This window comes from Pocillopora verrucosa, chromosome 3, assembly GCF_036669915.1.
Source record: "Pocillopora verrucosa isolate sample1 chromosome 3, ASM3666991v2, whole genome shotgun sequence".
In the NCBI taxonomy this organism is placed as follows: Eukaryota; Metazoa; Cnidaria; class Anthozoa; order Scleractinia; family Pocilloporidae; genus Pocillopora; species Pocillopora verrucosa.
In genome coordinates, this window is record NC_089314.1 from 28,225,762 (window position 1) to 28,240,479 (window position 14,718).

General features: G+C 37.4%; 1 protein-coding gene, 1 long non-coding RNA gene and 1 pseudogene across 2 annotated transcripts; all 3 read right to left on the reverse strand.

Moving 5' to 3' along the window:
* Positions 1 to 1,421: 1,421 nt before the first annotated feature.
* On the reverse strand, positions 1,422 to 4,611 carry LOC136279489 (uncharacterized). The gene is made up of 3 exons (XR_010716906.1): positions 4,544 to 4,611; positions 2,702 to 2,770; positions 1,422 to 2,438 (listed from the first exon to the last, which is right to left on the reverse strand). It is a non-coding gene; the product is annotated as an uncharacterized lncRNA (long non-coding RNA).
* Positions 4,612 to 8,787: 4,176 nt separating this feature from the next.
* LOC131799096 (uncharacterized) lies at positions 8,788 to 9,918 on the reverse strand (annotated as a pseudogene).
* A 2,197-nt stretch (positions 9,919 to 12,115) lies between these two features.
* On the reverse strand, positions 12,116 to 14,021 carry LOC136279461 (uncharacterized). The gene has a single exon (XM_066163289.1). It carries the CDS (start codon positions 14,015 to 14,017, stop codon positions 12,152 to 12,154), a length of 1,866 nt encoding a protein of 621 aa, XP_066019386.1. The 5' UTR covers positions 14,018 to 14,021; the 3' UTR covers positions 12,116 to 12,151.
* Between the last annotated feature and the right edge of the window lie 697 nt (positions 14,022 to 14,718).

Sequence of the window (14,718 nt, forward strand, 5' to 3'; positions counted from 1 at the left end):
TCCAACGGGCTCTGAAAAGAGCTCCCAATCATTAAAAGTTTGTGGGACGATCGTGGGTTCTGAAAAGAGCTCCCGATTACATAATTTATTTAAACAACGAATCAGATATTGCAAGGGTTGTTTTGAGTGATCAATCAAATTGCAAAGGTATGAAGGGTGAAAGGAAGGGCGAAGGGGGGGGGGTGGGTAACATGGTTTTCAAGGGGAACGGAGGAGGGATCAGTCTCTGCTAACAGAGTATTAAAGGGGACTATAGAAAATTGACTGCCTGAGAGCGTGGTTGTTCAGTGCGTAGCGTTATCCACCCTTCGAACAACCGGGGCCTGAAGAATACTACAGAGCCTTTGGGGGGATCTGGTAAATTTTCTTGTGACTCAACCAAAAGTTTTCCACCAAAATTTTTATTTAAACGAGATTCTAGGCGCGGAAAAGACTTGCCAGTACATTACTTTCTGCAGAAAATTGCGAAAACATCAGTTTGAACTCTGCTGATTTCGAATATTTTTCCTTTAATCGTCCCTTAGAACAGACAGAATGCCTAACGATAAACTTGCGACTTAATTTTATAGCTTTTTAAGCAGTTTTGTCTTTTGCAGTTTTTTTTAGTCCACAAGTCTCGTGTCACTAAAATAGAATTTCTTGCGACTGCGTATTTCTTAGTACAAACTCTTAACGCTTAGAGCAATTAATTTCTCGTGTAAATCCTTGAGTTATTTCGGCTTTCATTTGGTTTTCCTTTTTCTTGAAAGTTGGTACATAATTGCCACAGAAACATCCTGCTGATGTAAATCAGTCAGTGACACAACTCACGTCTTGTTAATAAATGGTGGGAATTCACCAATTCTGCTTGAGAGGCTGGTCTCTCTCAAAGGACCGAAGGGAGATGGTTGTGCCTTTATCTTTTGACACAAATCAGAGTTATGCGAGTAACCAATGGTTATGGAAGGATGTGACTGAAAGGAGATATGAAGAATGGAGAATGGGAAGTGAAGAACGAGAAATGGGAAATGGAGAATGGGAAATAGAGGATGGGCAACGGGAAATGAAGAATAGGCAATGGAAAATGGAGAACGGGAAATGGGAAATGGAGAGTGGGCGATGAGAAATTGGAAATAGTAAATGGGGAACGGAGATGGGAGAATTGAAAATGGGAAACGGACAATGAGAAATGAATAATAGGCGATGGCAAATGGGAAATGGAGAATTGAGAATGGATAATGGAGATTGGAGAATGGGAAATAGAGAATTAGAGATGGAAAATCAGGAATTTGAGAAAGGAAAATTAAAAAAATGGAGAATTAGGGATAGAAAATCAGGTGTTCCCAGGGAACATTGATGACTGCTTTAGGATTGGAATTTCACTCATGAAAAAATGTCTGAAGCTGTATGCTAAGCTTTATTCATCAAATATTATTGTGGCTTCGCCTCTTGGACTGAGGATGATAATCATTGGGAGTGCAGGGTATTTCTATAAAACCATAAAACTATAAAACATTACTTATGTAAATTCATACATAGCAACTAGCCTGTATTAGAAACAAACATCCTTAGTCCCTGTGCTGTTTACTAAATCTCTCGAAAACAATCAAGCTTTGTTACTTTTTCCACAAAGAGAGAAAATCAAGCAAATTTGATTTCCATCAGATAAAAATGTGTTTATTTTCAAGGATTTTTGGGATAGTTGTATTTTTGTGCTTGATTTTCAATTTTGGTCTATTTGAGTCTATTATAACATTCCCAGTCTGTGCTAAGAGACTGAGACAAACAAGTCTCATTTATCAGTCGATCATTCATTTTAGTCCGCATCTTATTCCTACGTAACCTTTCCTAGTTCAGGTACCGAGGGAGATAACACACCAGCCATATATATTTAAGACTTGAACAGTTTTTATCTTGACTGGCAGCCCTATTAAATAAACAGTGATGCAGAACAAAGACAAATCTAATCAATTCCCAACTCGACTATCACTAAAAAATTTATGAAACAAATCATATGTTGCACTTAAGTTATATACTTGACTTAGTTGGCGGCCAAGAAGCTTTGTCAAACGTCTTCGGAACAGAGAGGACTGGGTTCTAGGCACTTACAACGGCATTCCAAAGCTGAACCATTCCCCCACGCACCAACCATTTAAATAAGTAGCCTTTTCAATTGGGACGTTAGGCCCAAAGTCGGGCAGATTTTTGTATCCCCAGCATTGGCAAGCTAAGGCAAAACCCTCGACGCAAAGGATACGCAACCTGTCCGATCTTCTAAGCAAATTTTTTTGCATTCCCCTCTTTTTTTTTTTTTTTTTTTTTTTTCCTCTCCGGGTCACTGGAGAGACCCTTTTTTATTCGTATTGTGTCTATCCATTCATGCCTTGGAGGTCGTTCGTCTGAGGCAAGTAACTTGACTTCTGACTTCGAGTTACAGATTTCTGGAGATCTACTCTGCACTGAGATAATAATTAAGAAAATCAATTCGTTAGCGGCAAGATGATCGGGGATCTGGGTTTTACAGTAGTGGTGCTAGCATTGGGATATCTATTTTGTGATGATATAATTTCGTTCGCATTCTTTCCGATTCCCTCCTTTTCCTTTCTAACCCCGGCCCAGTACTCCTCCGGGCTTTAATATTCCCAGGCTCCCGTCCCCTGTCCACTACACTATCAAATGTTCAAGATTCTGATTTACAGATTTGCATATTGGGAAATCTTACCTAGAATCACGATGGACAACAAGAGTAAAGGAACAAGAATCAATCCAGTTTGAGCCATTCTTCAGGTTCCTGTAAACAACAACAAAAATGTTCGAAATTATGGGTCTTTTTGAGCTTAAAACTCTTGAAGTTCATGTTTACAACGAAAGAAATGAAGTGACTTCCTTCTCAGATACCATGATTGCCTCCTGTGTGCCCAAGAGTCATGATTCATGTCTTTTCGCCCAACCATGACCATCTGATGCAACAGTTTTAACACAGAAGTGTAGTCGGAACTACTCACCAGATTAAAAGGAGAAATAGAAACGATGAAACAATAGTTTTATTCGCAATGTGAGTACCGTTCTTCAAATATCATTTTCAATTCCGAAATGGTTCATTAATAATCATCTTAAATTAGGTCAGCTTTGCTCGGTCTTTTCAAACTTCGAATTTCGAAAACATGACTCTTCAATACTGTTCACTATTGAACTGTGTTTGCACTTCTTTTAAGTGAAACAACAAAAAGACTTTCTTGCGGGCTTTTTTCATCAAACATTGTAATGGAATAGAGAAACGATTCTTCAAAGAGCGTAAACAATAAGTTTCACCCTTGACTTCCATTAATTTGCTCCCCTGTTGAGAAAGATCTAGACTTTATGCGAGCTTTTCAAAAGTCAGCCTTGCGGCTTAGCTCTGACAATGCTTCCAGACTCCAACCAATACATTGACGTATGGCCATAACAATTGTTTCTTTCTTAAACCGTTCTAGATGGAAAATAGATACTTAAAAGCATGCCATGTTAATAGAAATCCGGGTTTCCTGTGGCTATCTCCAAGAATGATAATGGGTAGAAGTATTTTGAGTTCGTGCCTTGGGGGAGGGACAAAGACTTAATTAATCAAAGTAAAGTGCCCTGTTTTTCAAAGCCTTTTATAGACGCAACGAATAGTTGAGTAAGACAGTAACTTTTGATCTGTTTTCATTCAAAAATAAAGGGCGGAAGTTTCTAAATAAACTGTGATATTGCGTCGGTGAGGGAGTATAACAATATAACTTAATTTTATCTACTAAATTGATAATGTAAATTGGCCACCGTAAAGAGTATCCTAGCTGACCTCTCGAGCGTTAGCGCTTTGTAACATATTACCTTTAAAACCTGACAGAAAATCAGTGCAGGATGTCTGATTACATTAGGCTCCGAGGCTCGAAAGCTAGTCGAAACAGTTAACAAACTGATCCATGATAAGGCATTCTGGACTATTGTTAAGCGAATTTCGTATCCATCGACGTATCTTTGTGTTAAAAAAGTCTTAAACCTAGGATTTAAATGTTGCTTTTAGGTATTTAGCTTCTAATTAACATACCATGACCAAGACTATGAAATCAAAACAGCAAAAAATCCAATAAAAATGGAACGCTGAAAGCTTTCGGGGATAAAAAAAAAGGCTAAATGTCTACAAATTTCAATTGTATCGTCTTTATTTGAAAGTCAAAAGGGAAAACAGATCATGTTGTAGGAGTCTTCTTAGGCGTACAACGAGCTAAGTGTTGTTTGAGATTATTTCTCAGGCAAGGCGGGTGCGGCAAATACAGAAGCAAGCTGCCAGAGATTTGTCAAAGATTTTCGCTTATCGATACCTATAGTGGAAAGTATTCAGTGTAAATCATCAAAAGGCAAAACAGATCATGTTATGGGAGCCTTCTTAAGCGTATAACGAAGTAAGTGCTCATTAAGATTATTTCCCAGGCGAAGCGGGTGTAGCAAATACAAAAGCGAGTTGCCACAGATTTGTCAAAGATTTGCACTTATCGATACCTATCATGGAAGAGATTCAGTGTAAATAATCAAATCAACTTACTTGTCAAATCTTCAAAATCTTAGTTTAGTTTCTCGATCAGTCCTTTCGAACTCTCAGATTCTCCTGAATATAGCTCAGGTTTAGCTGGCAACTCTTCGGGGAGAGCAGGTATGTGTGTGAATGAGACTTTATTGCAGTGAAGCCTGCATCATAAAGAATGTCTCATACTATTTAAAAACCTAGAAAAAAGCTTGAGGCAAGATGCATTATAGGAATTCGCCCGACCATGACCATCCGATTCAATAGTTTTGACACAGAAGCGTAGTTGGAAATATGCATTAGATTTAAAGGAGGATTAGAAAAAAAGAAACAATTGTTCTATTTGCAATGAGAGAACCGTTCTTCAGATAGCATTTTCAATTTCGAAATGGTTTATTGATAATCCCCTTAAATTAGGTTAGCTTTGCTTGGTCTTTTCAAACTTCGAATTTCGAAAACATGACTCTTCAGAAACTGTTCACCTCTGAATTTTGCTTGTACTTCTTTTAAGCAAACAAATAAAAACATTTTCTTGTAAGCTTTTTCATCAAAAGAGTAAAGGGGCTAAGTTTCTAATGAAACTGTGGTGCTTTTTGGATGAGAGAGAATAACGGGGTAATTTGTGTCATCAACTGAGTTGAAAACGTAAATTGACCAGTTTTTGCGGTGGCCAACTTACGTTTACAACTCAGTTGATAACACTGAATTACCCTTTTTTTATAAAAAAAAATTGCTTTGGTATAGGGAAACGATTCTTCAAAGAGCGTGAACAGTAAGTTTCACCCTTAACTTCCATTGATTTACTGCCTTGCTGAGTAAGTTCTAGACTTTATGCGAGCTTATCAAAAGTCAATCTTGAGGTTTCGCTTTGCCAGTGCTAGAAAACTCCAATCAACACAGGGATGTATGGCCATGACAATTTTTTCTTTCTTAAACCGTTCCAGATGGAAATAGATACATAAAAGCATGTCATGTTAATAGAAGACACAAAATAGAAATATTTTGTATTCGTGTTTGGAGGAGGGACAAAGACCTAATTAATCGACGTAAAGTGGTCTGTTTTTCAAAGCCTTTTATAGACGCAACGAAGAGTGAAGTAAAACAGTAACCATCAATCTGTTTTGATCCAAAAATAAAGGGCGGAAGTTTCTAAAGAAACTGTGGTACTGCGTCGGTGAGGGAGTATAATAATATAACTTACGCCGTAAAGAGTATCGAAGGTGATCTTTCGAGCGTTAGAGATTCATCAGTCGAATGCTTTACTGAATAAAGGTTTGCTATGACGATCTCAGATAGACAGCTTGACCGGCTCAATGGCATATTACCTTTAAAAACTGACAGTAAATTAGTGCAGGATGTCTGTTCTCCGAGGTTTGAAAGCTAGTTGAAACAGTTATAAGAATTGATCCATGATAAGGCAGTCTGAGCTATTGTTGAGCGAGATTTTTTATCCATCGACGCATCTTTGTGTTTAAAATGTCTTAAACCTAGGATTTAAATGTTGCTTTTAGGTATTTAGCATATAATTGAATACTACGATCAAGACTATACGGTCAAAACAGAAGAAAATCCAATAAATATGGAACCCTATGAACTTTGAGAGACGAAAAAAAATTTTTGAATGTCTACAAATTCCAATTGTATCGTCTTCCTTCGAAAGTCAAAATGCATGACAGATCATGTTGTAGGAGCCTTCTTAGACATATAACGAAGTAAGCGCTCATTCAGATTATTTCCCAGGCAAGGCGGGTGTGGTAAATATAAAAGCCAGCTGCCAGAGATTTATCAAAGATTTGCACTTATCGATACCTATAATGGGAAAGATTTGCAAATCATCAAGTCAACTTACTTGTCAAATCTTCTCAATCTTAGCTTAGTTCCCCGATCAATCCTTTCGAACTCTCAGATTCTCCTGAAATTGCTCAGGTGTAGCTGGCAACTCTTCGGGGAGAGCAGGTATGTGTGTGAATGAGACTTTTATACAGTGAAGCCTGTATTATAAAGAATGTCTGATACTATTTAAAAACCTAGAAAAACGCTTAAGGCAAGATACGTTAAAGCTTTTCGCCCGACCATCCGATTTAATAGTTTTGACACAGAAGCGTAGTTGGGAATATGCACCAAACTGAAAGGAGAATTAGAAACGATGAAACAATAGTTTTGTTCACAATGTGAGTACCGTTCTTCTATAGCAATTTCAATTGGGAAATGGTTCATTGATAATCATCTTAAGTTAGGTCAGCCTTGCTCGGTCTTTTCAAACTTCGAATTTCGAAAACATGACTCTTCAGAAAACCGTTTACTATTGAGTTGTGTTTGTACTTTTTTTAAGCAAAACAACAAAAAGATTTTCTTGTGGGCTTTTTCATCAAAAATTGCATTGGTATAGAGAGGTGATTCTTCAAAGAGCGTAAACAGTAGTTTCACCTTTGACTTCCATTAATTTGCTCCCCTGTCGAAAAAAGTTCTAGACTTTATGCGAGCTTATCAGAAGTCAATCTTGCAGTTTAGCTCTTACAATGTTACAAACTCCAACCAACATAGGGACGTATGGCCATGGCAAGTTTTTATTTCTTAAACCGTTCCAGATGGAAAATAGATACATGAAAGCATGCAATTTTAATAGAAATCTGGGATTACTGTGGGTATGTGCAAGAATGATTATGGGTAGAGGTATTTTGAGTTCGTGCCTTAGGGGAGGAAAACAAACATTTAATTAATCGAACTGAAGTGGTCTGACTTTCAAAGCCTTTTATAGACGCAACGAAAAGTTGAATAAAGCACTGACAATTGATCTGTTTTGATCCAAAAAAAAAAAGGCAGAAGTTTCAAAAGAAACTGTGGTACTGCGTCAGTGAGGGAGCATAATAATTAAACTCGGTTTTATCAACTAAGTTGATAATTTAAATTGGCCACCGTAAAGAGTATTCAAGTTGACCTTTCGATCGAGCATTAGCGCTTCGTCAGTCGAATCTTTTGCCGCATAAAGGTTTGCTATGACCATGTCGGATAGACAGCTCAATCGGCTTCGTGGCATATTACCTTAAAAAACTGACAGTAAATTAGTACAAGATGTCTGTTTACATGAGCTTACGAGGTTTGAAAGCAAGTAAAGACAATTACATAAACTGATCCACGATAAGGTAGTCTGCGCTAAAGTTAAGCAAGATTTCGTATTCATCCACGTATTTTTGTCTTTAACAAGTCTTAAACCTAGGATTTAAATGTTGCTTTTAGGAATTTATCATCTAATAGACATACAATGACCAAGACTTTGAAGTCAACAAAAACATTTTCTTGTGGGCTTTTTTTTCATCAAAATTGTATTGGTATAGAGAATGATTCTTCAAAGAGCGTAAACAACACGTTTCACCCTTGACTTTCATTAATTTGCCCCTTTGTTAAGTAAGTTCTAGACTTTATGCGAGTTTATCGAAAATCAATCTTGCGGTTTAGCTCTGACAGTGATACCAAACTCTAACCAACACAGGGATGTATGGCCATGACAATTGTTTCTTTTTTAAACCGTTCCAGATGGAAAATAGAGACATGAAAGCATGTCATGTTAGTAGAAATCTGCGATTACTAGGGTTATGTGCAAGAATGATAATGGGTAGAAGTATTTTGAGTTCGTGCCTTGGGGGAGGGACAAAGACTTCATTAATCTAAGTAAAGTGGCTCGTTTTAAAAGCCTTTATAGACGCAACGAATAGTTGAGTAAGACAATGACCACTGATCTGTTTTGATCCAAAAATATGTATTTCAAGTATGTCACTTATTTTCTTGCAATTTAGACGTCTTCTTCTAAATAGAGGCACGTCAACAGGAAATATGGTATTTTTAATAATAAATAAGCAAAACTGTGATTTCGTCTTAGTCTTCGTCTTTGCCCATTATTTAGGATAATAATTAGAGGCTGATTATTATTTGATATAAGAACTGTAAACATTAAAGAAAGAAACAAACATTTTTCTGTTATTCAACAGCCAACTAGCCAGTGCTAGTGCGTTCGGCCAGTGACACGATTCTGTGCTCTTTCCCATCGTATGGTATGTCAATAAAATTATGCTTAAAACATCTACTTTATTCTAAAATGATTATAACTTTAAACCAAACGACTGCATCTACCCATGTACAGTCCAACGACTCTTTTTCAAGAGACGACTGACAAATAATGAAACAAAAAGAGCGAGATAACTACAGACTGAGCAGTTCACTGGTTCTTGAGCAGAGAACGCTTCGCAGCTCCAAGAAGAGAAGTCCACTCAATTTGTTTCTGTATTTTTCCACACATTTAAGGGGATTCCTATCGATCTAACTGTCGCCAGAAGTTTATTGAGGTGCTCCTGTTTTTCTCTGATTAGCAGGTTTGTCTTGTTTTCAGTCTAACACAAAATAAGAACATTTACAAAAGTAAGCTGAATACTGCCATTTTGAGATTATTTGAAGATAGTAATTAGTATTGTTTTTACAAAGAAAATCACAAACCTCATCCCAGTCGAGTACTTCTAAAATCAGTCCCCGCTCAAGTCTATCGGTTATTCGTAGCATTAGGTGAAGCTCATTGATGACTATGTTTTCTGGAGGGATATCGAACAGTGGCAGAGATTAGCATCCAGGATCTCTTGTCCAATTGGGCCCAAACTTTCTCTTCGTGCTTTGGGAATTGTAAGTGTCATAGAAGACAGACATGTTGCACCTACAGGCATAGTTGCACAGTGTTCATTTTTTAATATAGTTATATTCATGAAACATAGTAACATGTTGATTAACTATGTTTTTATGTTGATTAACTATGTTTTTATGTTGATTAACTATGTTTTAAAAGTTAATAGTGGTACTTGCCTGTCTTTAATTTTTTGTGGATTAAACATTAGATGAAAGAGTTGTTTGATGTTGCCCCTTTCATGCCCATTGCAACTAACAGTAATTATTGTAAAAAGAGAATAAAAACATTTTAACAGTCACTTTTTAAGCCATGATATATTCTATCTTAAATCAAAAACCATAAAGCACATGGATTTCACTAACCTTGTAGTCACCTCCCAGATGGAAATGTAGGTGAACTTTATTTCCATCAATCTCCATGTATCCCTGCTCCACAAGCTTACTTATGGCATATCGGACATTTTTAAACCCCGTGTTAAGGGTCTCATAGTCTTCATATCCTTTAATTAGTGCAAAGGTATGGTTTCCTGTGAATAATGACACAAGGAACAAAACTAAACGAATGCAACAAAATGAAATACATGTTTGTGCAGTTACCATTGAGTCAAAATAATGATATTAATAAATACTACACCTAAAAGCAAGAAGTTACCTGAACTTGACAGCACTCACTGACCTTCACCAAGAAGTGAAAATGAACACACAAATAGGAAGCTTTTATGGGACATTCTCACCCCGTCTCCAGATACTTTTACCACAGGCTCTTTGTCAACTGAATTCTTAGGCTAAAACAACAAAGTTATTTGTTACGTTTGCTATTCTAAATGACCAACCAAGCACTTCACCAAGTCTCAAGGTCTCCCTCTCTAGTCCCTAAGTAGCATTGTAAATACACTTACATGTTCTCTTATTTCTTTTTCCACCAGAAGCTTAAAAGCCAGTTCATCCCCTGGACAGATTCCTGGTGTCCTTGTGGGTTTCCGCAGGTCATCAATGACCTTCTGGCAAGATTCAACCAGGTACGTCTTTAGCAGTGATAACTCTTGTTATGTTACGAATGGTAAGCCTCCTGAGATATGGAAAACCTATCCATACTATGTAGGATGGCCCTGATTTTTTTTTCTCTTCAGGTAAGCTCTCAAAAGCATTTGTCTATGTCGGTAAATAAAACATAAAGCCGAATGTTTAATCCATCATTGTATGACTTGTATCTATGCATTTTTTAACTATTGGCAAAAAAATGGCATAACTCATGTTTTATGGCTGTTTTATTTTCTTAACACTCTGTACGTCAATTATATAACATGTTTTTTCTGGGTTAGCTCACCTTTACAACTTTCAAACTTTATTTCCTTTCAATTTCAGACAGATCCATATCATGAAGCAGATTATTCTTATCAACTAGTAGTAATCGGAGATTAGGGAAGTGCGTTCGGCATTTCAAAGGGGAAATATTGTTTTTTGGTTATTAGGATAGATGAATATGCCTATGGTATGTTGTCAAATAAAGGGTTATGGCGTATTGTGAAACCTGTATTTACTCTGTGTACGAAAAGGTTTTAAAGGCTAGTTATATCGTATGGTTTTTGAAGAGGCAGTCGTCGCAGTCCATCGGGCGTGTACATATACAAGTTTTACTGTAGTTGGTGTGGTAGTTAAGTGTTAGTAAGTAGTAAGAGAATAGATGAAAACGTGCTTAAATGTAAGCATTAATTTTATTTAAATCTATGTTATTAAACAATTTTGAAAATGTGAACTACTTCTAAAATTTAGTATAAAATGAAAGAGAAACTGTAAAGCTTTCACAACATGCATTTATAGATCTAACACCACATTTTCTGTGTTGTACGGGGATGATAAAATGTGTTTTTCTATTTAGAAATAGTTATCATAATAAAGGAAATTAATTATGACCAGGTGAGCCCGCAATTTCTTTGGCCGGCTATTGGGCTTAAAATTCGTCCGCGCGCTTAATAATTATTCAAAATGGCGCAGATTTTGAACATCGCCCGTCCAAGTAACCAAAAATCTCGAATCTTCACGCCTGGCATGCACAGGTATCCCATCGACCACAGGATCCCCAAAGATTACGAAGCGTTCTCCTAACGTCGAACGCAACAACTTGTATTGACCGTGGCACCAATCCATATGTTTCCACAAAAAAAACAACGCTTCTCTTGCCTTATCTCTGCAAAAAAAATATTTGAATGAACAATAAATAATTAAACGAGAAATATTACAAGATCAGAATCAGTTAATAAAGGTTATCTACATGGTTATTTTTCTTATATCAAGGATTTTGTATTGTGTTTGTATTGACTATTTTGTATCCATGGAGACCGTCTGTTAAGGTGGTCTTCCACTCAAATTTTAAAAAAATTCAGTTTATGCTTTACCTAAGTTATTTAAGTACCATTGGAGAGATCACCTCAAACTGATACTTTTAAGAATTTTGATAGACATGTCGTTGCCATGGTAACCAAGTTTTGGGCCCCCAACTGTGAAAATAATGGTGTTCTTGTAAAAAGGATATCTCAAGAACTAGCGGTCCTATTCACCTGAAATTGGTATCAAAACTAAGTACAAAGATGGCTTTATGTCATGAACCTCAGAAAACCCATATTTTTTATGCCAAGCTATTATAAAATTGCAACTGTTCCTTGATTACAACATTTTTGTTTGTATTATCACCATGGATACATCTGTCAACAACCATGTAACTAAAAATCACTAATAATTTTAGGTTCACAACACAGAACTATACTCAAGCAAACCTCCCTGAAAATTTCATCCCTTTTGGTTTAATACTTTTCAAGAAATCCTTTTTGCCGTGACGGGCACTCTCTCACAATTGCAAAACTGAGAAAATCAAGTTTAAAGATTTAAGTTGATCAATCAAAATAATCACTAAAGCAACTGGTGCCTTTTGGAAAGTTTAAGCTAAGCTCTTTGATGTTCTCATTAAAATGCACCAGGTGCATATATGTCACCCTCCTTTTCCTGGGATTTGTCATTTTTTTTCTTTCTTTTTCCCCTGAGTAGCCTCCTCCTTGTCTTGTTCTTCTCTTGGAACTTGTATTCAGCTTTCAAAACACGAATCTTGTCCAACTGCTGGCATTCATTTATACAGAATTCACCTGGGGGAATTCCAAGACTCTCAAACACTTTAATAGCTGCTCTTGAACCAATATTAAAGTGAGCGACAGCATCATAAACCCCCAGCTGCAGTACTTCAGAACCAACAAACACCCCCTTTGGCACACGCTCCCAAACCATACCATTGAGTGACTCATTCTGGTTTTGAGTCTTGCCATCAAGACATTTGCTGAGAAGGCTGTCCTCACTCAACCTTTTATAAATGGGTTTGATTTCCTCTCTGACATCTAAAGGTAGGCCAGTTCCATGTTTGAAAGTGTTTGTCCTATTGACCTTGTCCCGCTGAAAACCACACCAGCTTTCAGGACCCTCAGGGCAATGCCCATGGTAATTACTGTCTGCAGAAGAAGCACAGTGAAACAAGCTGGCATAAATTGCCTTCTTCATGGCAGCAAGATCACCTGAGTTGCTTCGAATGGCAATTCCATAGTAATTTTGCAGTCTGTCAATCATGGCATCTGTCAGCCTGCCTTTCCCACCCATCCCTTTCTTTTCCTTCTTTAACTTTCGTAAAGCTGTTCCCAGTCGTTTTTGAACATGGCCAACACATTCCTTCTTTTGAACTTCAATATCATAGACTTGGTATACATCTTTGACTAATGAGTAACTTTTGCTGTCACCATCGCCATAATATTCATCATACTGCAGCTTATGCAGATCTACTGACCTTTGAAACATTCGAAGGGCGCCTTCTGGTTCCATAGCTGGTGCTGAACCCTTAAAGTTTGCCTTGCAAGAGGCTCTGTGGTCTGCTCTCCATGCAGTAGTTTCTGGGGTGTCAGGATCATTTTCATGCTCCCTGCACTTGATACAAACTTTGCTTAGGGGCTCAACATCTACCACTTTCCCTGTATCCATGCTAATAGCACTCACACAGCCATTTAAAGAAGAAAAGCCTCTTCTCTGCCATGTTCCATCAACAGACACTCCACATCTTGCTATGCCCTCATCTGAACCTGGCTTGATATCGTGAATCTCTCTTGCAGTATCACGCATTGTCTCCAGTGAGATCTTCTTTACTGCTCGGAGTATTTCTTTATTATGGCGAGCATATGGTGTAGGTCTAGGAGGTGGCGGCATGTTCATAAGTCCACAAAACCTCTTACCTGCCGCACGTCCACAACCAACAGATCTTGAAGCATACACAAATCTTCTGTTTACTTCAAAGAAACGGCCTATTTGAGCTGAAGTAAAGAATTCCATAGACCAACCACACGAGCAGCAAAGCAAACGAAGATTCGAGGCACAACCTTTGCGTTTCATAGCTTGCTCTTGTAAAATTAAATCACAAACAAAGCATTCTTTGCATGGCATACATTCCATCACAGAAGACAAAATTCTCATATCTACAAACCGAAATCCACTTATGATTGACTCCTTACACTCCTTGATACCCTCAGAAGATGCGGTGGTCAGACCTGCTGGAATCTTGCGGGCAGAAGCTGAACATTCTTTCCCAAGACCTTTGGTGCTGACACTCGTTTTTTCCTTCTTCGAACGCTTCGATTCAGTAGAGTACTGGTTTCCACGATATTTACGCTTTTTTGTGTAACCAGAACGAGCCTTTGGTGGCATTGATAAATAAATTATCAAGCAAAATCGCAATAGGAATAGAGTGAACGAATACGACCAAAATGGTGGATGATAAGTTGGGAAATAGTGTCGCCACATATCATCCGCCATTTTGGGTGCTCGTAACTCACTGCATGTATGCCTGATTGAAATGTCAATAAACAACGGGAATAACCAGGGAGGGGTCCCAGGAGAAATTCCGTCGTTTCCTTTTGACTGCAACTGCGTTTTGTTTTCATAAACAAACCGTTGCTATGGTCGTTGCTAAGGTGAAAATTCATACTCGCTAAGGAATTTAGCAAAATTTTTGACTTTACCTCCTGAATATGGAAAAAAGGAAGCTGTAGAATGAAAGAGTAATGGTTAAAGATACCAAAAAGCACCATTTTCAAAATGAAAGTTTTTTGACAAAAAATACAAATTTTTGAGTGGAAGACCACCTTAAGATGTACCCTGTTTGAGATCATTATGAAATAAAAGTTATTTGAACAAGTGTCTTAATTTCTTGAGGTTGAAGCGACACCTTAATCCACGTCTCACCTTTAAGCTTTTTCCTCTTTTTGAGGTGGACTGGATCTTGTGCCGAAATCTCCGTTCGCCTTGCACCGGAGCTTGCCCCACACGTTCGAGACCAGATTCCACCAGTCGGTATCCAATCTTTTAAAATAATTTTTCGAAACATTTTTCAAACAACTTTTAAAAAATGTTTTTAATAATTCTTTTGACAATTTTTTAAATTTGTATTTTTTTTATTTAGCTAAAACCGTGGCTCTCATAATATTTTTCTCACCTTACCCACA